Source organism: Salvelinus alpinus, chromosome 33, assembly GCF_045679555.1.
Source record: "Salvelinus alpinus chromosome 33, SLU_Salpinus.1, whole genome shotgun sequence".
NCBI lineage: Eukaryota > Metazoa > Chordata > Actinopteri > Salmoniformes > Salmonidae > Salvelinus > Salvelinus alpinus.
The window spans coordinates 3,233,353-3,258,913 of record NC_092118.1 but is presented as its reverse complement, the minus strand read 5'-3'; the positions used below and the strand labels follow the sequence as shown (position 1 = coordinate 3,258,913).

Below are 25,561 nucleotides of genomic sequence, written 5' to 3'. Positions count from 1 at the left end.
TTCGCCTTCTTCCCTGGAGGCTTCAGATTTGAGATCGGATCCGGAGGTACCTGCGATCCTCAGAGCTCCCACCTTCATCTGACTGTGAGGCTGTCTGAGGCTCCTGCCCGTTCATCATCCACGATGGATACTACAAACGGCTCGGGTCCATCGGGCCCCACCGCCCTTCGGTCCTCAGGGGTTTTGCGAAAACACTCAAGGCAAAATAATGGCCGGATCTCCTCAGCCATTGCACCAGCTGTCGTCATCGGCTGTGCTATCCTGGAGCACGAGTACAGGACATTACAAGGCTTGCTTCCGACCGTTCTACGACAGATGCCGGGAACTGATGCTGTCGTCGTCCGTGTAGGGTCAAACAACATTAGGAGGGCTAGCTCGGGAACTTCTGAAAATGTATTTTAAAGAACTGATTTTACCAATGAAAGATTCCAAAAATCGGCCAATTATTATTTACCATTGTTAGGCTGCGGGTGTGAAAGATTCAGCAGGATACTGGCATTATACACCTGGCTAAAAGATTACTGTAGCTCTGTTGGATTCACTTTTATAGATAACTTTGACACCTTCTGGAACAGAAAATGCTCTACAAGAATGACGGAGTCCATCCAAATAATTTTGCCCCCTGGACTCTATCCACACATTTCAAGGCTGCGTTGAGACAATGACATCAATGACCAAGACCAGCTCAGTTAATCCCTACCATTGTGTCACTTAGTTGTCATAATACTGCAGCAAATGTACATTATCCCAGGGGCGTTGGAAGATACAATGTAAGTAACTTAACTTCTTCAGGATTGGTGGGTCCCCTGCATTGGTTGAGCTAATTTAGGCTAATGCGATTTGCATGAGGTTGTAAGTAACAAGAAAATTTCCCAGGACAAAGACATATCGGATATTGGCAAAACGCTTAAATGCTTGTTAATCTAACTGCACTGCCAAATTTACAGTAGTTATTACAGTGAAAGGATACCACGCTATGTTGTTTGAGAGTGCACAGTTTTGAATATGAAAAGTTAATAATAAACAAATTAGGCACATTTGGGCAGTCTTGATACAGCATTTTGAACAGAAATGCATTGGTTCATTGGAACAGTCTAAAACGTTGTACATGCACTACTGCCATCTAGTGGACAACATCGAAATTGCACCTGGGCTGGAATAATACATTATGGCTTTTCTCTTGCATTTCAAAGATTATGTATTATCTTTTACCAGATCTAATGTGTTATATTCTCCTACATTCATTTCACATTTTCACAAACTTCAAAGTGTTTCCTTTCAAATGGTACCAAGAAATGCACGTCCTTGCTTCAGGGCCCGAGCTACAGGCAGTTAGATTTGGGTATGTCATTTTAGGCGAAAATTGAAAAAAATGGGGCGGATCCTTTTAGTTTATGTCCCCTTAGCTGCCCTGAATGCCTCTGTTGATCCTACAGCTATTGTTTGCAATAATCATGTGCCTATGAACCAGAGTTATACTGTTAGCACTGAGGAGGTGTGCCCTAGTAGGAAGTCCACCGTATGCAGCTCACCCTGCACTATCAGTTCAAACTTAAAATAAATTAGCATGTCTATTTCTGATAAGCTACCCAGTAAAGCATTAAAAACAGTAAAGCATCCCAAAAAGTGGTATAAATAGCCCACATTAACATGAGCTTAGGTAACAAGGGTCACAAAATCAATAACGTAATAATCCAGGCTGTATCACATCCGGCCGTGATTGGGAGTCCCATGGGGCGGCACACAATTGGCCCAGCATCGTCCAGGTTTGGCCGGGGTAGTCCATCATTGTAATTAAGAATTTGTTCTTAAACTGACTTGCTGTCACGTTCCTGACCTATTTTCTGTTAGTTTTTGTGTGTTAGTTGGTCAGGACGTGAGGTTGGGTGGGCATTCTATGTTTTCTGTTTCTGTGTTGGTTTTGGGTTACCTGGTATGGCTCTTAATTAGAGGCAGGTGTTTGGCGTTCCTCTAATTAAGAGTCATATTTAGGTAGGCGTTGTCACAGTGTTCGTTGTGGGTGATTGTCTCCTGTGTCTGTGTTATGTCTTACACCATACGGGATAGTTTTGTTTTGTTTCGTTTCGTGTGCCATCGTAATTTATAATAAAGATGGCTTATTTCCCTGAGCCTGCGTTTTGGTCTGAAGATCCTTCTCTCCTCACCTCTTCCGAGGATGAGGAGAGCGTCAGCCGTTACAGAATCACCCACCAACACGCTAAGACCAAGCGGCAAGGGAAAACGAAACGGAGTAAGGGACAGGAGAGAAAGGAGCAATGGACATGGGACGATGTTTTGGATGGAAAGGGTTGCTACACTTGGGAGGAGATCCTGGCTGGGAGGGATCGCCTCCCATGGGAACAGGTGGAGGCATTGAGGAGAGCAGAGGCTACCTGGGAGAGGAACCGGAGCTATGAGGGAACGCGTCTGGCACGGAAGCCAAAAAAGCCCGTGAGTAATTCCCAAAAATTTCTTGGGGGGGGGCTAGGAGATAGTGGGCCAAGGGCAGGTAGGAGACCTGCGCCCACTTCCCAGGCTTACCGTGGAGAGCGGGAGTACGGGCAGGCGCCGTGTTACGCAGTAGAGCGCACGGTGTCTCCTGTACGAGTGCATAGCCCAGTGCGGGTTATTCCACCTCCCCGCACTGGTAGGGCTAGATTGAGTATTGAGCCAGGTGTCATGAGGCCGGCTCAACGCGTCTGGTCTCCAGTGCGTCTCCTCGGGCCGGCATACATGGCACCTGCCTTACGCATGGTTTCCCCGGTTCGCCTACATAGCCCGGTGCGGGTTATTCCACCTCCCCGCACTGGTCGGGCAACCGGGAGTATTCAACCAGGTAAGGTTGGGCAAGCTCAATGCTCAAGAGAGCCAGTACGCCTGCACGGTCCGGTATTTCCGGCGCCACCTCCCCGCCCCAGCCTAGTACCTACAGTGCCTACATTACGCACTAGGCTACCAGTGCATTTCCAGAGCCCTGTTCCTCCTCCACGCACTCTCCCTGTAGTGCGTGTATCTAGCCCGGTGCCTCCAGTTCCGGCCCCACGCACTAAGCTACCAGTGCGTCTCCAGAGCCCTGTACACACTGTTTCTTCTCCCCCTACTAATCCTGATGTGCTTGCCCTCAGCCCGGTGTCACCAGTGCCGGTACCTCGCACCAGGTATAGAGTGGGCTTTGAGAGTCCAGTGTGCCCTGTCCCTGCTCCCCGCACTAGTAGGAAGGTGCTTATCATTAGCACGGTGCCTCCAGTTCCGGCACCACGCACCAGGTCTACAGTGCGCCGTATCCGGCCAGAGCCATCCGTCTCACCAGCGCCATCTGAGCCATCCGTCTCACCAGCGCCATCTGAGCCATCCGTCTCCCCAGCGCCATCTGAGCCATCCGTCTCCCCAGCGCCATCTGAGCCATCCGTCTCCCCAGCGCCATCTGAGCCATCCGTCTCCCCAGCGCCATCTGAGCCATCCGTCTGCCAGGAGCCTGCAAAGCCGCCCGTCTGCCATGAGCCTGCAAAGCCGCCCGTCTGCCATGAGCCTACAGAGCCATCCGCCAGACAGGAGCCGCTAGAGCCGTCAGCCAGACAGGAGCCGCTAGAGCCGCCCGCCAGACAGGATCTGCCAGAGCCGCCAACTAGACAGGATCTGCCAGAGCCGCCAACTAGACAGGATCTGCCAGAGCCGCCAACCAGACAGGATCTGCCAGAGCCGCCAACCAGACAGGATCTGCCAGAGCCGCCAACCAGACAGGATCTGCCAGAGCCGCCAACCAGACAGGATCTGCCAGAGCCGCCAACCAGACAGGATCTGCCAGAGCCGCCAATCAGACAGGATCTGCCAGAGCCGTCAGAGAGCCATGAGCAGCCAGAGCCGTCAGAGAGCCATGAGCAGCCAGAGCCGTCAGAGAGCCATGAGCAGCCAGAGCCGTCAGAGAGCCATGAGCAGCCAGAGCCGTTAGAGAGCCATGAGCAGCCAGAGCCGTCAGAGAGCCATGAGCGTCGAGAGCCGTCAGCGAGCCATGAGCAGCCAGAGCCGTCAGAGCGCCATGAGCAGCCAGAGCCGTCAGCCTGCCATGAGCGTCGAGAGCCGTCAGCCTGCCATGAGCGTCGAGAGCCGTCAGCCTGCCATGAGCGTCGAGAGCCGTCAGCCTGCCATGAGCGTCGAGAGCCGTCAGCCTGCCATGAGCGTCGAGAGCCGTCAGCCTGCCATGAGCGTCGAGAGTCGTCAGTCAGCCATGAGCTGCCCTTCAGCCTGAAAAGGCTAGATACCCAGAACTGCCCATCAGTCCAGAGCTGTCTCTCTGTCCGGAGCTGCCTTTCAGTCCGGAGTTGCCCCTCTATCCTGATCTCCCTCTCTATCTTTATCTACCTCTATATTCTTATCTATCCCTCTGTCTTGGTTTATCTCTCTGTCCCGGTGTTGTCATTATTAGATATGTTATTAAGAGGATTTTGTGGGGGAAGAAAGAGGGTGGACATTCTTGGAGGGAGGAGGCTAGGATGGATTATGGTGGGGTGGGAACCGCGCCCGGAGCCTGAGCCACCACCGTGGTTAGATGCCCACCCAGACCCTCCCCTAGACTTTGTGCTGGTGCGTCCGGAGTTCGCACCTTGTGGGGGGGGTACTGTCACGTTCCTGACCTATTTTCTGTTAGTTTTTGTGTGTTAGTTGGTCAGGACGTGAGGTTGGGTGGGCATTCTATGTTTTCTGTTTCTGTGTTGGTTTTGGGTTACCTGGTATGGCTCTTAATTAGAGGCAGGTGTTTGGCGTTCCTCTAATTAAGAGTCATATTTAGGTAGGCGTTGTCACAGTGTTCGTTGTGGGTGATTGTCTCCTGTGTCTGTGTTATGTCTTACACCATACGGGATAGTTTTGTTTTGTTTCGTTTCGTGTGCCATCGTAATTTATAATAAAGATGGCTTATTTCCCTGAGCCTGCGTTTTGGTCTGAAGATCCTTCTCTCCTCACCTCTTCCGAGGATGAGGAGAGCGTCAGCCGTTACACTTGCCTAGTTAAATAAAGGTTAAATACATTTTTTTCAAACGCGCTAGTAACAGATGACATTCATACTCTGACTATCTCTATAACTCACTTAGATAGTTCCGCTGATGATAAAGTGGTAGGAATACATTGTGATAACATTTACAGAAACTACAAAATTGCCAATGGGGGCGGTATTGCGGTCTACATTCAGAACCACATTCCTGTAAAGCTTAGAGAGGATCTCATGTTAAATACGGTTGTAGTAATATGTGACAGACCACCTCGATTCAGTCTTATGTAGCAACATTTGAAATTATGTTTTTTACATTGGATAAAAGTAGAGACTCAGATTGTATATCATTCACTGCAGTTAAGGAACACATGGGAAAGTAATTCTGCTTTGGAAGTTGATAAACTTGAAACACCACTTTTTAGAAAATGGCCCTTGAACGTTTTGGTACACCTACTGGAAAGCTCTTCTTTGTCTACACCCATTCATTGTCGTTCACATCCTCTTAAGCCCCACCCATATCTTTAAGTGCTCAGTGGTGTAAAGTACTTCAGTAAAAATACTTTAATGTACTACTTAAGTCATTTTTGGGGGGTATATGTACTTTACTATTTATATTTTTGACAACTTTTACTTTTACTACTCTACATTCCAGAAAAAAATAATATACTTTCTACTCCATACATTTTTGTTGTCGTAATGAAAAAGTATAAACAAGAAACTGCATGACATCAGTAGCCTGGGGGTCCAAAATAGCAGATCTGGTGCATTGTAACACCAATAAACCCATCCGTTTTAAAATTAATTCAGTATATGTTAATCTAGCAAACCAGGCAACTAAAAGCAACTTTATAAACAACATTTTATATTTCTTTCTAGATTGTTGGAAGGTGTAAACGGTAAAGGGAAATGGTTTCTTGCGTAGTGGAGTCCTTTTGTTTAGACATGTACAGTGGGGAGAACAACCTGCAAAATCGGCAGTGTATCAAATACTTGTACTCCCCACTGTATATAGCTAGCTAGCTATCAGTCAACCTACCTCGGTGAAATCATCAACATGAATTTACCACGTCTTTACTAATGCTGTATAAAGCAGTAATCCATCGGATTTAGTGATCACAAATAGTAGCCATATCTAGGGAAATCAAAGTGTATAGGTCATACAGGAAGTTTTGTAGTGATTCCTATGTTTTCTGGTCTGTGGTGTGTAATGAGGAACAACCAGACGCTGCACTTGACACATTTATGAAATTGCCTTTTCCAGTTACTAATAAGCATGCACCCATGAAGAAAATGACTGTAAAAACTGTTCAGACACCTTGAAGTGATGAGGAATTTAAAAAATTGTATGGTTGAGAGGGATGAGGCAAAAGGACTGTCAAATAATTCTGTTGCACAACCGATTGGCTGCACAACCGTACTGCAAATTGAGAAATCGTGTGACTCAACTTAATAAAAAGAAGAATAAACTATTCTATGAAACAAAGATACATGATATAAAGAATGATAGTAAAAAGCTTTGGAGCTCCTTAAATGAAATTTTAGGCAAAAAGGCAAACTCAGCTCCATCACTCATTGAATCAGATGACTCATTCATCATACAATCCACTGACATTGCCAACTACTTTATTGATTTTTTCATTGACAAGATTAGAAAACTTGAGCATGACATGCCAGCAACAAATGCTGACACTACACAAACCAAGTATAACTTACCAAATTATAAAAGACAAGCAATGTCATTTTCATTTCAGGAAAGTGAGTGTGGAAGGGGAGGAACAATTATTGTTGTCTATCAACAATGAAAAGCCACTGGGGTCTGACATCTTGGATGGAAAATTACTGAGGATAATAGCAGACGATATCGCCACTCCCATTTGCCATATCTTCAATCTAAGCCTACCAGAAAGTGTGTGCCGTCAAGCCTGGAGGGAAGCAAAAGTCATTCCACTACCCAAGAACAGTAAAGCCCCCTTTACTGGCTCAAATAGCTGACCAAACAGCCTGTTACCAACCCTTAGTACATTTAAAAAAAAAATGTGTTTGACTAGATACAATCCTATTTTACTGTAAACAAATGGACAACAGACTTCCAGCACCCTAATAGGGATGGACTTTCAACAAGCACAGCACTTACACAAATGACTGATGATTGGCTGAGAGAAATTGATAATAAAAAGATTGTGGGGGCTGTTCTGTTAGACTTCAGTGCGGCTTTTTTTGGTCTGCTGCTGAAAAAATTTATGTGTCATGACTTTACACCTGTGCTATATTGTGAATAAAGAGTTACATGTTTAACAGAAAGCAGAGAGTGTTCTTTAATGGAAGCCTCCAACATATTCAAGGTATAATCAATATTTCCCCAAGGGTAGCTGTCAAGGCCCCTTGCTTTGTTCAATCTTTACTAATGACATGCAACTGGATTTGAGCAAAATCTATGTGTCTATGTGTGTCTATGTATGCGGATGACTCAACACTATACATATTCGCTACTATAGCGACTGAAATGACTGCAACACTTTAAAAAGAGCTGCAGTTACTTTCAGAATGGGTGGCAAGGAATTAGTTAGTCCTAAATATTTCCAAAACTAAAATCATTCTAAACCCCTAAACCTCAACTATGTTTTGTAATGAATAATGTGGAAATTTAGCAAGTGACTAAACTGCTTGGAGTGACCCTGGATTGTAAACTGTCATGGTCAAAACATGTTGATACTACAGTAGCTAAGATGGGGAGAAGTCTGTCCATAATAAAGCGCTGCTCTGCCTTCTTAACAGCACTATCAACATGGCAGGTCCTATAGGCCCTAGTTTTGCCGCACCTGGACTACTGTCCAGTTGTGTGGTCAGGTGACACTAACAGGGACTTAGGAACATTACAATTAGCTCAGAACAGGGCAGCACGGCTAGCCCATATGTGTACACGGAGAGCTAACATTAATAATACGTATGTCAATCTCTCATGGCTCAAAGTGGAAGAGAGATTGTCATCATCAATACTTGTTTTTGTAAGAAGTGTTGACAAGCTGAATGTACCGAGCTGTCTGTTTAAACTACTAGCACACAGCTCAGACACCCATGCATACCCCAAAATACATGCGGACTGTACTACATACAGCCATGACTACATGGGACTCTATTCCACATCAGGTAACTGATACATGTAGTGACATAATGGCTGCAACACAGCAATTGGGTCATCCAAACATCCCAGAATTTTGTAGAGTGTATAATAAAGGAAGGACAACTAGAAATGAATAATGGATTTAATTCTGAAACACCGGGGGCTAAACACACACCAATGTGCATTTCTATGTGTAGCCAGTTGTTTTTGCATTTTTTGTCCTCTTGCTCTTCTTGCTGGTTGAAGTGGACTATAGTGCTGCAATATTGAAATGGATGATGATGTGTATGTATCTGTGTTTGTGTGCGTTTGTGTGTGCTTGTGTGTGAGTCTCCAGCTGAACTACGCAGATTCCAGGCTGACCCAGCTGGAGGGCTGCCGCTGTGACAGGACGTGCAGTGCCAACGGTGTGGACTACAGAGACAAAGAGCTGTGGGTGGAGCCAGAGAACTGCAGGAACTGCGTCTGCATGGTGGGTATCCCACCCCATCACACAGATACAATGACTTTTATATCTTTCTCCTCACAAAAGTCAATACTTTCACCTCACACTAGTCAATTGGTGTGTTTTTGGGATATTCAAGTCAGTTCAATTCACACGATAAAAAACATACAAATAATGGAGGGGCAATAAACAATAATTAACAATATAAAACATAGAATGGCACCGGCAAGGATGGCTGCCGTTTTACAGGCTCCGTTTTACCAACTGTGCTATTTGGTTTGTTATGTCGCATTGTTTGTAACTTATTTTGTACATAATGTTGATGCTACCGTGTCTTATGACCGAAAAGAGCTTCTGGATATCAGAACAGCGATTACTCACCTCGAACTGGACAATATTTTTTTATTTAATGAGTCCGACGCAAAGGATATAGAGCTGGCTGGCTTCTCAGTGCATCGGCAGGACAGAGCAGCTACGTCTGGCAAGACGAGGGGCGGGGGTGTGTGTCTATTTGCCAAAAACTGCTGGTGTGCGATGTCTAATATTAAAGAAGTCTTGATGTATTGCTCACTTGAGGTAGAATAACTGATGATAAGCTGTAGACCACACTATCTGCCAAGAGAGTTCTCATCTATATTATTTGTAGCCGTCTATTTACCACCACAAACCGATGCTGGAACTAAGGCCGCACTCAACGAGCTGTATAAGGCCATAAGCAAACAAGTAAATGCTCATCCAGAAGCGGTGCTCCTAGTGGCCGGGGACTTCAATGCAGGCAAACTTAAATCAGTTTTACCTAATTTCTACCAGCATGTCACATGTGCAACCAAGGGGGGAAAAAACTCTATACCACCTTGACTCCACACACAGAGATGCATACGAAGCTCTCCCATGCCCTCCATTTGGAAAATCTGACCATAATTCTATCCTGATTCCTGCTTACAAGAAAAAATGAAAGCAGGAAGTGCCAGTCATTCGCTCAATACGGAAGTGGTCAGAGGAAGCGGATGCTACGCTACAGGACTGTTTTGCTAGCACAGATTGGAATATGCACCGGGATTCATCCAATGGCATTGAGTAGTATACCACCTCAGTTACCGGCTTCATCAATAAGTACATCGACGACGTCGTCCCCACAATGACCATACGTACATTTCCCAACAAAAAGCCATGGATTATAGATAACAACCGAACCGAGCTAAAGGCTAGAGCTGCCGCTTTCAAGGAGCGGGACACTAATCCGGACGCTTATAAGAAATCCCGCTATGCCCTCAGATGAACCATCAAACAGGCAAAGTGTCAATACAGGACTAAGATTGAATCCTACTACACCAGCTTTGACGCTTGTCGGATGTGGCAGGATTTGAAAACTATTATGGACTACAAAGGGAAACCCAGATGCGAGCTGCCCAGTGTCGCTCAGTGTCTACCAGACGAGGATAATTGACTTTTATGCTCGCTTCGAGGCAAGCAACATTGAAGGATGCATGAGAGCATCAGCTTTTCCGGACAACTGTGTGATCACGCTCTCCATTGCCGATGTGAGGAAGACCTTTAAACAGGTAAACATTCACAAAGCCGCGGGGACAGATGGATTACCAGGATATGTACTCAAAGCATGCGCTGACCAACTGGCAAGTGTCTTCACTGACAATTTCAATCTCTCCCTGACCGAGTCTGTAATACCTACATGTTTCAAACAAGAAAGCGAAGGTAACCAGCCTAAATGATTACCGCCCCGTAGCACTCACGTCGGTAGCCATGAGGTACTTTGAAAGGCTGGTCATGGCTCACATCATCCTGGAAACGCTAGACCCACTCCAATTCGCATATCCCCCCAACAGATCCACAGATGATGCAATCTCAATCGCACTCCACACTGCCCTTTCCCACCTGGGGAAAAGGAACACCTATTTGAGAATGCTGTTAATTGATTAAAGGTCAGTGTTCAACACCATAGTGCCCAAAAAGCTCATCACTAAGCTAAGGACCCTGAGACTGGGCACCTCACTCTGCAACTGGATCCTGGACTTCCTGACGGGCCACCCCCTAGTGGTAAGAGTAGGCAACAACACATCTGCCAAGCTGATCCTCAACACTGATGCCCCTCAGCGGTGCGTGCTTAGTCCCCTCCTGTGCTCCTTGTTCACCCATGACTGCGTGTCCAAGCATGACTCTAACAGCATCATTAAGTTTGCTGACGACACAAGAGTGGTAGTCCTGATCACTGTCAACGAAGCCTATAGGGAGGAGATCAGAGAACTGACAGTGTGGTGCCAGGACAAAAACCTCTCCCTCAATGTGAGCAAGACAACAGGCACCCATTCACATCGGCAGGGCTGAAGTGGTGCGGGTCGAGAGTTTCTAGTTCCTTGGTGTCCACATCACCTACGAACTTTCATGGTCCAGACACACCGAGACAGTTGTGAAGAGGGCATGACAACACATTTTCCCCCTCAGGAGACTGACAATATTTGGCATGGGTCCCCAGATCCTCAAAAAGTTCAACAGCTGCACCATTGAGAGCATCCTGACCGGTTGCATCCCCATCTGGTATGGCAACTCTCGGCATCTGACTGTAAGGCGCTACATAGGGTAGTGTGTGCGGCTCAGTACCAAGCTTCCTGACATCCAGGATCTACACTACCTGTCAAAAGTTATAACACCTACTCAATTAAGGGGTTTTCTATATTTTTTACGTTTTCTACATTGTATAATAATAGTGAAGACATCAAAACTATGGAATCATGTAGTAACCAAAAAAAGTGTATAATATAAATAAAATAATATAATTTATATTTGATATTCTTCAAAGTAACCAAAAAATATTTGTGTTTTTTGAGATTTTTAAAATAGCCACCCTTTGCCTTGATGACAGCTTTGCACACTCTTGGCATTCTCTCAACCAGTTTCACCTGGAATGCTTTTCCAACAGTCTTGAAGGAGTTCCCACATATGCTGAGCACTTGTCGTCTGATTTTCCGGTCCAACTCATCCCAAACCATCTCAATTTAGTTGAGGTTGGGGGATTGTGGAGTCCAGGTCATCTGATGTTGCACTACATCACTGTCCTTGGTAAAATAGCCCTTACACAGCCTGGAGGTGTGTTGGGCCATTGTCTTGTTGAAAAACAAATGATAGCCCAAACCAGATGGGATTGCATATAGCTGCAGAATGCTGTGGTAGCCATGCTGGTTAAGTGTGCCTTGAATTCTAAATAAATCACAGACAGTGTCACCAGCAAAGCACCCCCACACCCTCCTCCTCCATGCTGTACAGTGTGGAAATACACATGCGGAGATCATCCGTTCACCCACACAGCGTCTCACAAAGACATGGCGGTTGGAACAAAACATCTCAAATTTGGACTTCGGACCAAAGGACAAATTTCCACCGTTCTAATGTCCATTGCTCGTGTTTCTTGGCCCAAGCAAGTCTCTTCTTCTTATTCGTGTCCTTTAGTAGTGTTTTTTTTGTTGTTGCAGCATTTCAACCATGAAGGCCTGATTAACACATTCTCCTCTGAACAGTTGATGTTGAGATGTGTATATTACTTCAACTCAGTGAAGCATTTATTTGGGCTGCAATTTCTGAGGCTGGTAACTCTAATGAACTTACCATCTGCAGCAGAGGTAACTCTGGGTCTTCCATTATTGTGGCGGTCCTCATGAGAGCCAGTTTCATCATAGTGCCTGATGGTTTTTGCATCTGCACTTGAAGAAACTTGAAGAAACTTGACATTTTCCATATTGACTGACCTTCCTGTCATAAAGTAATGATGGACTGTCATTTCTCTTTGCTTATTTGAGCTGTTCTTGCCATAATATGGACTTGGTCTTTTACCAAATAGGGCTACCCCCCTTCCTTGTCACAGCGCACCTGAATAGCTCCAACGCATTAAGAAGGAAAATAATTCCATAAATTAACTTAAGGCACACCTGTTAATTGAAATAGATTCCAGGTGACTACCTTATGAAGCTGGTTGAGAAAATTCCAAGAGTGTGCAAAGCTGTCATCAAGGCAAATGGTGGCTATTTGAAGAATCTCAAATATAAAATATATTTAGATTTGTTTAACACTTTGTGTGGTTACTACATGATTCCATATGTGCTTTTTCATAGTTTTGATGTGTTCACTATTATTCTACAATGTAGAAAATAGTAGAAATGTAAAAAAACATTGAATGAGTAGGTGTTCTAAAACTTTTCACCGGTCGTGTATATACTGGGCGGTGTCAAAGGAAGACCCCCCAAAAAAAAATTATTCTTTCTCTAATTCCTCCCAAAGCTAATGGGCTTAATTGTGTCCACAACAAGGACAATGTAATAGGTTTCAATATGATATAATTAGACAATGTAATATACTAAAATAGGATATAACCTAATATGGAGCACATGCTCTCTCTCTCGCTCTCTCTCGCGCGCTCGCTCTCTCTCTCTCTCTCGCTCTCATTTTTTATTTATTTAGTTGTGGTAGAATTAAGTATATTGTTTTTCGACCCACATGGGGACGCCAACCCTGTCACTTTGGCACGGTTTTAGGTGTGTTACTGAAGCTACTGTCACTGTGGAGGAGTTTCTGGTTGCCGTAGGAGAGAAGGTAGCATATGAGAATGTTGCTTATGCGTCACGGATGAATAAAGCGGTGGTGGTTTTTCTTAAATAAGAGTGCCTTGTTGGTCGTATGGTTGAGCATGGCGTACTTTTTAAAGGAATGTTTATTCAAGTTCCGCCGCTTTTTTCTCCGTCAACAAGGGTAACGATTTCGAATGTACCGCCGTTTATGCCCAATGAGCTAAGTTATTGCGGTTTGGGAAGTTCGCAAGATCAATTAAGATTGTCCTGTTGGGTTGCAAACACCCGGCTTTGAAACAGGTTATGTCGTTTCGGCGACAGGTGTTTATGTTTTTGGACTCACCGGAGCAGACTTGAGTTATCGTTTAAAGTCAAGTATGACAACAGACTGTAAATGGCTTATGCTAGTAAGGGTAGTCATTGGTGTTTTGAGTGTGGTGATGTTGGCCATAAGTGACATGCTTGCTGGAAAAGGGAGAAGGCAGAGGGAGGATCGCAGGTGGTCCTCGTAACGCCTGGGCCCACTGATGTAGGGAGAGGTGCGCCGACAGCGGTAGAGCAGCCACAAGCACTTGTTGCTGAGGAACAAGTTGTCTGTGTTGAGGTCACAGAGTTGCAACTTGTACCAGAGGGAAATGTTATGCAGCAGAACACTATTGTTGTAGAAGGTAAGGATGGATCTGAAGAGCCATTTCCTCAGACTGGTGAGGAGGTGCCCAGTACGAGTGCTAGGGTACAGGGGGCGGGGGTTCATGTGGAGCTAATCTCCCAGGTAGTGGAGATGCCCACTATGAGTAATGGGGTACAGGAGGGTGTTCAGGTGGGGCTAGTCTCCCAGGTAGGGGAGGAGATGCCTGGTACGAGTGATGGGGTGCAAGTGGGGAGTGTTGAGAGGGATGTGGTAGAAGGGAGTCAGGGGTCTGTGGCCTCAGTTGAAGAGGAGCAGGAGAAGGATATGGATATCTCTATTGATAAGATAGCAGCTGGTGACGACTTATTTTACAATCTAGAGGAGGTAAAGGGGTTCCTGGATCAGACTTTTGGGAAATCTGTCAAATTGGCAGACTTTTTTGATGTTGATAAGTTTGTGAGGTCAGCTGTGATGTTACAGAAGACGGTGGGGTTAGACCAGTTGAGTGAGAAGAAGCGTTTTCGCTTGAGGAAATGTGATACTGCTGTCACAGCAGCAAAAGGTAGTGGGAAATGTGGTTAGGTTAAGAGAAAATTAAAACAATGATAATGATCATGCCTCATGGGGTGTCTTTTTTCTCTTTGGTTTCCCTGTGGTTTCTTCTGCTTTTCCATATGGAGGTACTAATGGTAGGTTCTCTCAATATTAATGGGGAAAGGGACAGGAATAAGAGGGCTTTGGTATTAGAAATAATAAAACAGAAAAGGCTTAATGTAGTTTTCCTACAGGAGACACATAGTGATGAGGCTAAGGAGGTTGACTGGGGTATGTGGTGGGAGGGGCAGCATATACTCAGTCATGGTACTAATTTCAGTGCTGGGGTGGCATTCTTGTTTTCCTCAGGCTTAGGGGTGACTGTGGTATCTACAACACAGATTGTCAAGGGTTGGGTTTTATTGGTCAAGGCGGATGTTATGGGTTGTATGTTTTTTTTTCATGTTTATGCTCCTAATGAGGGTACAGGGCGTATTGCTGTATTTGATAAAATAAAGGAAACCTTAAGACAGTGTGACCAAGAGGGGTGTATGGTTTTAAGGGGGGACTGGAACTGTACAGTAGATTTTACTGTTGATCGCACTGCTGAAGAACCTCACCTGCGGTCAGCCACTTTCCTGTCTGGTCTATTAACTGAGTTTGAGCTTTCTGATGTGTGGAGAGTAAGGAATTAAAAACTTAGGCAGTACACATGGCTAAAAGTTAATGAAGGTTGTGTCAGTGCAGCAAGGTTAGACAGGTTGTATGTATCTAAGCAATCCTGTAGTAGGGTTGGAATGTGTGATATTGCTCCTGAGGGTTTCTCTGATCACCATATTGTTACTGTTGATATTCACTTGTCCTGTCCACGAAGGTACCTTACTGGTATTTTAATGTTAAGTTGTTACATGATGTCATGTTTTGTGAAAGGTTTTTGTTGTTTTGTGAAAAATGGAGGTTTACAAAAGGGAATTTTGAGTCCTTGAGACAATGGTGGGAGGTTGGGAAGGCCCAAATACGATTGTTTTGTCAACAGTATACTGCCCTGTCTCATATTGAAGTTAAAGAGACTATCAGGGCCCTTGAACAGGACATCAAATCTATTGAATTGAAGTTGCTAACTCAGAATGACCCTGGACTAGTTATGAACTTACAGGACAAGAGACATGAACTGAGGTCGTTTCTACATGAAAGAGTGAAGATTTGATTAGGTCTCGTTTTGCTACCCTCAATGATATGGATGCGCCTAGCATTTTTTTTTTTTTTTACCTAGGACAGTCGACATTGCAACGTTAACAGATGGTCTGCCTTCGTCTCCCTGATGGGAAGGTGACCACGGATGACAGTGAAATGCGCCAACATGCCGTGGATTTCTACTCTGCCCTCTATAAGGCGGAGTATTGTGATTCTCTGTGTACTGAACAGTTGTTACATGGACTTCCTCAATTGGGCCCTGAGCAGAGAGTTGCTTTGGACTCTGACATTACTCTGCAGGAGCTGTCCACAGCAGTTATGCAGTTCTCAACAGACCGAGCTCCTGGCATCGATTGTTACCATCGTAGTTTTATAAGCACTTTTGGGGGTCTATTGGGGAGGATTTTTATGAAGTGGTTTGTGAATCTTTTCATGAGGGTTCTCTACCTGTATCCTGTCAACGTGCGGTTCTTTTATTGTTGCCAAAAAAGGCGTATTTGGCTCTTATAAAAAATTGGCGACCTGTTGCATTGCTGTGCGCAGAATATAAAATTGTATCTAAATGTCTCTCAAACAGGTTGAAAGAGTATCTGGGGCTGTTGGTCCACAAGGACCAGTCTTACTGTGTACCTGACCGCTCTATTGTTGATAACTTGTTTCTAATAAGAGATGTTTTAGACATTTGTAAACTGTCTGATGTGAATGTGGGTTTACTGTCTTTGGAACAGGAGAAGGCCTTTGATCGTGTGGACCACCAGTACTTGTTCAAAACAATGAAAACCTTTGGGTTTGGGGATGTTTTTTTGTCTTGGATGAGTTTACTGTATGCTGCAGCCTCATGTATGGTGAAGGTGGGGGGCGGTTTGAGTTGCCCCATCCCTGTCAAAAGGGGCATCAGGCAGGGATGCCCAATTTCAAGGCAGTTATATTGTCTGGCAATTGAACCAATGCTTTGTTTTTTAAGAGCAAGGCTTACTGGTTTCTCTGTGCCAGGAGTAATGAAGGGTCCCACGATAGCACTGTTTGCGTATGCAGATGACGTGACAGTTTTTATTACATGGGCTGAGGATGTTAAGGTTCTCTCAAACGCTTTAAAGGTGTATGAGGGGGCCTCCTCAGCTAGAATCAATTGGGAAAAGAGTGAATCGCTGTGGGCAGGTCAGCTTCAGACTGGGTCCGCTCCATGGTTACCAGGGGGGCTTCAGTGGGGCAGGGATGGGATGAAGACTTTGTTTTTTTTTCTAGGCTCTGATGTATTTCAGGAAAAGAACTGGGAGGGTGTAGTGGAGAAAGTGTGTGCCAGACTGTCAAGGTGGAAATGGGTGCTACCCCAGCTGTCTTATATGGGAAAGGTACTGGTAGCTAATCTTGCTGCCTCTACCCTGTGGCAGACTAATGATTTTACAGCCACCAGGGGGTCTGATACAAGAGCTTCAGAGGACCCTTGTCAATTTATTCTGGTCTGGACAACACTGGATTAGAGCTACAGCCCTGTACCTGCCACTGCACGAGGGTGGGCAAGGCCTGGTGGACATTTTTTCCAGGATCGTGGCTTTCCGGCTTCAAGCAGCCCAGAGACACATTGATGAGGAGAGTGGGCTGTTTGGGCTTAGACAAGCATATTTTCCTCTTAAAGCTGGAGAGGGGTGATTTGTCTGGCCTGACTCCATTTTATGAGTCTGTTATGCAGGCTTTGAGAGTTCTTGTCAAGTCCCGTAAGGCCGGCACACCACCAGGGATGTGGCTTTTTGAAGAGCCTGTTTTTTACAACACTGCCATCCATGCCCATGCTCTGGGTTCAGCCAGCCTACGTTCATGCCTGTTAGGTGTGGGGTGTACTAAGCTGGGTCATCTGATGCGGAGCATGAGCAGATCGTTGGAGGAGCTGGGAGAAAGAGCGGGGATCCGATCATCTCGCCTACTGAGGAAGGTCGTCGCTGAGGTTGGTGATTCCTTGCCAGTACTTCATGCAGTATGTGACTGACACTTCCAATTCTGATTGGTGGAAGGAGGGTCTGGATTGTGTTTCCTGCACTGATTGTTAGTGCTGCGGTGGGGGCATTAGAGGAGGACGTGGGGATGCTGCTTTCATTCGATACCCCGGAGCTGGGGGCGTTCAATGAGGTGGGAAAGAAGGCCCTGTACAACATTTGTGTAAAAGTGTCCCATGCCTCTTCCCTGGAAGGGGTATAATCGACGAGGTGGGCGAATGTGTTTGGTCCAGGTGAATCCCCAAAAGGCTGTTGGCGGTCTTTATAACAAGTGACCACCACATACAAAGCCCTCAACTACCAAGAGGTGACCATAGAGAAGAGTCCCCTCAGCAGGTGGTCCAACCAAACAAAGCCTCAGGACAGCACTCAGAAAATCTGACCTAACCAAATGATCACAAAGCAAAATGAAAAATGTATCACCTATTGGAGAAACCACTAGAAATCTAAGTAAACTTCAATTCTGTACACAGACTTTACACGGTGACAGACTATCTGACCACTGTAACGGATTGAAAACTGAGGAAAACACTAACTATGTTCAGACTCAGTGAACACAGCCTGGCCATAGAGACCGTTGTCCCAGGCAAACCTGGCTGCCCAGAGAGGACAGGCTGTGCTCATTCTGCCCCTGTAACGACGTGCGCTGAGAGTCGGGAAGCAAGTTCAGGGAGTGAGTGTTTTAATGAAAAAACACAACATAATCCAAAACAAGTAACACGAACCAGAAACAGAAACAATGACGCCCGGGGAAGGAACCCAGGGGAGTGACATATATAGGGTAGGTAATAAAGGAGGTGATGGAGTCCAGGTGAGTGTCATATTGCGCTAATGAGCATAACGCTGGTGACAGGTGTGCACCTTAACGAGCAGCCTGGTGACCTAGAGGCCGGAGAGAGAGCAAACGTGACGTGCCAGCAACAGATATTTTGACAAAATTAATTTATTATTTCCCAAAATTATACAACAATATATAGAATTAGATAACTTAAATGATGAACACAAACTTAAATACATACTTGGTGAAAAAACAAAATGCTTTGTTTTAGCTGCCAAATGTGTGGCCTCCTGCCACAACTGGAGGGACAGACAGTGAAAAGTATGGTGTGATTATTCATATTTGCCTTTCCTTATTATTATTTGTAATAATTGCTGTTAATGAGTATCACTATCATTGCTTAATTACAAACAGTCTAGTATGAGAGAGAGAGAGAGAGAGAGAGAGAGAGAGAGAGAGAGAGAGAGAGAGAGAGAGAGAGAGAGAGAGAGAGAGAGAGAGAGAGAGAGAGAGAGAGAGAGAGAGAGAGAGAGAGAGAGAGAGAGAGAGAGAGAGAGAGAGAGAGAGAGAGAGAGAGAGAGAGAGAGAGAGAGAGAGAGAGAGAGAGAGAGAGAGAGAGAGAGAGAGAGAAAGAAAGAAAGAATATCCTGGGGCTGAGTTCACAAACCTGTTCTACTAACACACTGAAGCCTCAGGACCAGAACATCCAATCAATCAGAATAAACCAAATTACAACACAGTCAAAACAAAACTACATTGCTTACTGGGAAGGACAAAGCAAAATGCAGTGCTATCTGGCCCTAAAATCGACAGTACACCGTGGCTAAATATTTGACCATGATTACTGATCAAAACCTTAGAAAAACCTGGCTCCCTGTAGAGGAAAGGCTGTGCAACCACTGCACAACAGCAGAACCTGAGACGGAGCTGCATTTCCTGACAAAATATAAAACAATTAGAGAGTGTCATTTTCCCAAATTTGAAACCCTTATTCAAGGTTTCAAAGACCTCTGTGATGAGGATAGGCTACCCGTCCTGTTGGGGGAGGACGCAACGAGCTGTGGGTTGGCAGCGCACTACATTGCTGCCTGCCATAAGTTGAGGGACAGTGTCTGACAGACCAATCAACCTGCACATGTACTCTACTGTATACTTATTGTTATTGTTGAATGTATGGTTATTTTGACCCTTGGTTATTGTTGTTATTGTTGTCCCGTTCACAATTTTGATTCTCATTTTATTTATTTTTATATTGTAAATATTCAAAATAAGCTTTGGCAATATGTACATTGTTACATCATGCCAATAAAGCGAATTGAATTGAATTGAGAGAGAGAGAGCGAGATAACCACCATGACTTCCTGCTATGAACCTATTATAGAGTCCGGGTTTTATGATAGAGTTTGATGGTTTGATTATGTGATTTTCACAAATAACAGATGAGGACTGATAAACAAGGACATGAGTTTTAAATGCAGTATGTTTTTGTCTTTCTGTTTTACACTCATCTTATCGGCAGTGCCACCGACACGGGCACACACTGGGATGTTTGAGCTCTGTAATGCTATCTGTTTGTTTTTTGGGTTATCTTTTGTCTCTTCAGAATGGAGTGGTGGAGTGTCGCAGGATATTCTGTCCCCCTGCCAACTGCTCAGAGGACTCTCTCCCCGTGCATGTGGTGGGCACCTGCTGCAAGAAATGCCGACGTGAGTACTGTCATCATGCCTCGACCACAGAGTGAGGAGACAATGTGCTGGAGCACGGCACTCACATGGGTCAAGCGCTAGGCTGTGTATCGTTTGAGATTAGGGATAGTGTATGCAGTGGAGTTGTTATTGTTTTAAAGTGTGGCACACTCTTCGAATTTTTTAAAAATGTTTTGTTCCTAAAGGGGTATAAACGCCTGTCACAGGGGTAGTACCTTGTACGGTACATCCTTTATACCTTTAGTTATAGGTACAGTGCCTTCAGAAAGCATTCATACCCCTTGACTTATTTCACATTTTGTTGTGTTACAGCCTGAAGTCAAAATGGATTAAATTCGTTTTTCTCAAACCATCTACACACAATATTCCATAATGACAAAGTGAAAACATGTTTTTATAACTTTTTGCAAATGTTTAGAAAATGAAATACAGAAATATCTCATTTACATAACTATTCACACCCCTGAGTCAATACATGTTAGAATACCCTTTTGCAGCGATTACAGCTGTGAGTCTTTCTGGGTAAGTCTGTAGCTTTGCACACCTGGATTTTATCGTATTTGTACATTCATCTTTCAAAAATTCTTCAAGCTCTGTCAAGTAGGTTGTTGATCATTGCTAGACAGCCATTTTCAAGTTTTGCCATAGACTTTCCAGCCGATTTAAGGCAAAACTGTTACTGGGGTGGTACCCTGTACGGTACTTTCTTTGTACCTTTAGTTATCGGTACAATGCCTTCAGAAAGCATTTATACGTCTTGACTTGACACATTTTGCTACAGCCTGAATTTTAAATTGATTAAACTTAGATTTTGTGTCACTGATCTACACACAGTACCCCATAATGTCAAAGTGGAATTTTTTTAAATAATAAAATATTTAAAGCTGAAATGTCTTTAGTCAATAAGTATTCAACCCCTTTGTTATGGCAAGCCTAAGTAAGTTCAGGAGTAAAAATGTGCTTAACAAATCACATAAGTTGGATGGACTCATTTGGTGTTCAATAATAGTAGTTAACATGATTTGTTTAATGGCTACCCAATCGCTGTACCCCACACATACAATTATCTGTAAGGTCCCTCAATCAATACCCATTTTTACTGGGCTCTACTCCTATAGAACACACACACACCTACACAGATTTGGGACTAAAAATCAGCTCCACTTTGAAATTCAACCTGTCCATGAATGAACTGAAAGACAAAGCAAGGAGGGCATTCTATGCCATTAAAATCTATATTAAATTAGACATACCATTTAGGATCTGGCTCAAAATATTCAAATCAATAATATAACAAATTGCACTATATGGCAGCGAAATGTGGGGTCCGTTTACAAAACAAGAATTTGACAAATGGTACAAACACCCAATTGAAACGCTGCACACAGAATTTTGTAAGAGCATCGTCAGAGTACAGAGAAACTCCAAACAATGCATACAGAGCAGAATTAGGTCAATTCCCTCTTCTGCTCAATATCCAAAAAAGAGCCAACAAATGCTATAATAATTTAAAAACAAGTGACCCCCTACATACAAAGCCCTCGACTGCAAGAGGTGACCACAGAGAAGAGTAACCTCAGAAGCTGGTCCAACCAAACAAAGCCTCAATAAATCACACAGAAAATCTGACCCAACCAAATGATCACAAAACAAAATGAAAAATGCATCACCTATTGGAGAAACCAGTAAAGTAAACTTCAATGCTATTTGGCTCTAAACAGACAGTACACGGTGGCAGACTATCTAACCACTGTAACGGATAGAAAACTGAGGAAAACTCTATGTACAGACACCGTGAGCCCAGGCTGGCCATAGGGACCGGTTGTCCGGTCTCATAATAAGTTACATTGACTCATTTGGTGTTCAATAACAGTGGTTAACATGATTTAAAAAAATGGCTACCCCATCTCTATACCCCCCACATACAGGACCCCTGTAAGGACCCTCAATCGAGTATTGCATTTCAAGCACATTCAACCACAATGACCAGGGAGATTTTTCAATGCCTAAAAAAAAGGGCACAGATTGGTAGATATGTAAAAATAGGCAGAACACTGAATATCCCTTTGAGCATGGTAAAGTTATTAATTCAACTTTTGATATTGTGTCAATACACCCAGTCACTACACAGAGACCGGCGTCCTTACTAACTCAGTTGCTGGAGAGGAATGAAAACTGCTCAGAGATTCCATGAGGCCAATGGTGATTTTAAAATAGTTACAGTTTAATGGCTGTGATATGAGAAAACTGAGGATGGATCAACAACATTAAAGTTACTCCACAATACTAACCTAAATGACAGAGTGAAAAGGATGAAGCTTGTACAGAATAAAAATATATATGCACTTAAAGTTGCACTATGCAGAAATCACTCTGCCATTTCCTGGTTGCTAAAATTCTAATAGTTTCCCTAATTTCAATATATATGACTGAACAAGGAAGTATAGTGGAGAGAATCATTGTACCATCCAAACCCGTTGTGAAATATATTTTCAATAACCACAAACATTGTATTTTCAGCTGTTTGAAGCTGGTGTACAAAACCGAAAGTAAAAGACACAAAAACGAAACTTTAAAATGGAAACATAGAAATAGCGCAAATAAAACAGACTATTCTTACACTTGCTTTCAATGAGCTTTACAGTGGCTTGTGAGAAGTATTCACCCCCCTTGTCATTGTCCCTATTTTGTTGCCTTACAACCTGGAATTAAAATATATTTTGGGGGGGTTTGTATCATTTCATTTACACAACATGCCTACCACTTTGAAGATGCAACATATGTTTTATGGTTTTATGGGGATGGTGTTCTCGGGGTGCTGTGAGGTGTTGGGTTTGCACTAACATAGTGTTTTCCTTGATGGCCAAAAAGCTAAATTTTTGTCTCATCTGAACAGAATACCTTCTTCCATATGTTTGGGGAGTCTCCCACATGCCTTTTGGCGTACACCAAACGTGATTGCTTATTTTTTACTTTAACCTGTTATGGCTGCAGGCCGGTGTCGGTACACGTATGACAACAGCCCGTCCAAGTGCAGGGCGCGAAATTCAAAATATATTTTTTATAAATATTTAACTTTCACACATTAACAAGTCCAATACAGCAAATGAAAGATAAACATCTTGTGAATCCAGCCAACATGTCCGATTTTTTAAATGTTTTACAGGTAAACACCACGTATATTTATGTTAGCTCACCACCAAATACAAAAAAGCACAGGCATTTTTCACAGCACAGGTAGCATGCACAAAACCAACCAAACTAACCAAGAACCAACTTCATCAGATGACAGTCTTATAACATGTTATACAATAAATCTATGTTTTGTTCGAAAAATGTGCATATTTGAGGTATAAATCATAGTTTTACATTGCAGCTACAATCGGAAATAGCACCGAAGCAGCTAGAACAATTACAGAGACCAAATTGAAATACCTAAATACTCATCATAAAACATTTATGAAAAATACATGGTGTACAGCAAATGAAAGACAAACATCTTGTGAATCCAGCCAATATTTCCGATTCTTTAAGTGTTTTACAGCGAAAACACAATATAGCATTATATTAGCTTACTACAATAGCCTACCACACAACCCCATTCATTCAATTCAACGTTAGCGATGGCGAATAAACCAGCAAAAGATATGAATTTTTTCACTAACCTTCATAAACTTCATCAGATGACAGTCCTATAACATCATATTACACAATACATATATGGTTTGTTCGAAAATGTGCATATTTAGAGCTGAAATCCGTGGTTATACAATGTGACCATGTAGCAATTATTTTCCAGAATCTCCGTATATGTTTCTGACACTCACCTATTCTGACCAAATAACTATTCATAAACTTTACTAAAAAATACATGTTGTATAGGAAATGATAGATACACTAGTTCTTAATGCAATCGCCGTGTTAGAATTCTAAACGTAACTTCAGTACGACATGCAGCTTACGTTATAGCGAGAGATCGCCCAAAATCTGGGCGCAAACTAATAGTAAACATGTTCGACAGATATATGAAATAACATCATAAATGGGTCCTACTTTTGATGATCTTCCATCAGAATGTTGTACAAGGGATCCTTTATCCAGAACAATCGTTGTTTGGTTTTAGAATGGCATTTTTCCCCCTCGAATGAGCAAGCAAAACTAGCCAAGTGGCGCTAAGCTCTCCTTCGTCACCAAACGCAAAGAACGCAACACGGCTAAACTCCCGAAAAAATTTCAATAATCTAATAAAACTATATTGAAAAAACATACTTTACGATGATATTATCACATTTATCAAATAAAATCAAAGCCGGAGATATAAGACGTCTATAACGAATGCTTTTCAGAAGCCAATACTGGTGACCTTTATGCGCTTCCTGAACAAAGGAATTCTGGGGTCATGTCATTCCAAGCTCTATCTTTTGACCATAGAAATACCTAGAAACCCCATTTCACCTCTCACAGCCTATTGACATCTAGTGGAAGGCGTACGAAGTGCATGTATACTAATAGATATCAAGCACATTTATAGGCAGGCCCTGGAACAGAGCCTCGATTTAAGATTTTTCACTTTCTGACAGGAAGTTTGCTGCAAAATGAGTTCTGTTCTACTCACAGATATAATTCAAACGGTTTTAGAAACTTGAGAGTGTTTTCTATCCAATAGTAATAATAATATGCATATTGTACGAGCAAGAATTGAGTACGAGGCCGTTTGAAATGGGCACCTTTTATCCAAGCTACTCAATACTGCCCCTGCAGCCCAAAGAAGTTAAGCAATGGCTTTTTTCTGGCCACTCTTCCGTAAAGCCCAGCTCTGTGGAGTGTACGCCTTAAAGTGGTCCTATGGACAGATACTCCAATCTCCGCTGTGGAGCTTTGCAGCTCCTTCAGGGTTATCTTTGGTCTCTTTGTTGCCTCTCTGATTAATGCCCTCCTTGCTTGGTCCGTGAGTTTTGGTGGGCGGCCCTCTCTTGGCAGGTTTGTTGTGGCACCATATTCTTTCCATTTTTTAATAATGGATTTAATGGTGCTCCGTGGGATGTTCAAAGTTTCAGATCTTTTTTTATAACCCAACCCTGATCAGTACTTCTCCACAACGTTGTCCCTGACCTGTTTGGAGAGCTCCTTGGTCTTCATAGTGCCACTTGTTTGGTGGTGCCCCTTGCTTAGTGGTGTTGCAGACTCTGGGACCTTTCAGAACAGGTGTATATATACTGAGATCATGTGACAGATCATGTCACACTTAGATTGCACACAGGTGGACTTTATTGAAATAATTATGTGACTTCAGAAGGTAATTGGTTGCACCAGATCTTATTTAGGGGCTTCATAGCAAAGGGGGTGAATACATTGGCACGCACCACTTTTTCTTTTTTCTTTTCTTCATTTCACTTCACCAATTTGGACTATTTTATGTATGTTCATTACATGAAATCCAAATAAAAATCAATTTATATTACAGGTTGTTATGCAACAAAATAGGAAAGACGCCAAAGGGGTGAATACTTTTGCAAGGTACTGTAAGTAATACTGCAAAAAATGTGGCAAAGAAATGTAGTCTTTGTCCTGAATAAAAAGTGTTTTGTTTGGGGCAAATC

General features: G+C 43.5%; 1 protein-coding gene across 2 annotated transcripts in view; it reads left to right on the top strand.

Moving 5' to 3' along the window:
• LOC139563269 (protein kinase C-binding protein NELL1-like) overlaps window positions 1-25,561 on the top strand; it is a 498,410-nt gene that overhangs the window by 213,234 nt on the left and 259,615 nt on the right. For both annotated transcript variants that reach the window (XM_071381775.1, XM_071381774.1), the window contains exons 8-9: window positions 8,446-8,580; window positions 19,859-19,961. In XM_071381775.1, coding sequence (XP_071237876.1) covers window positions 8,446-8,580; window positions 19,859-19,961 — 238 coding nt within the window. The remainder of the gene's footprint in view (window positions 1-8,445; window positions 8,581-19,858; window positions 19,962-25,561) is intronic.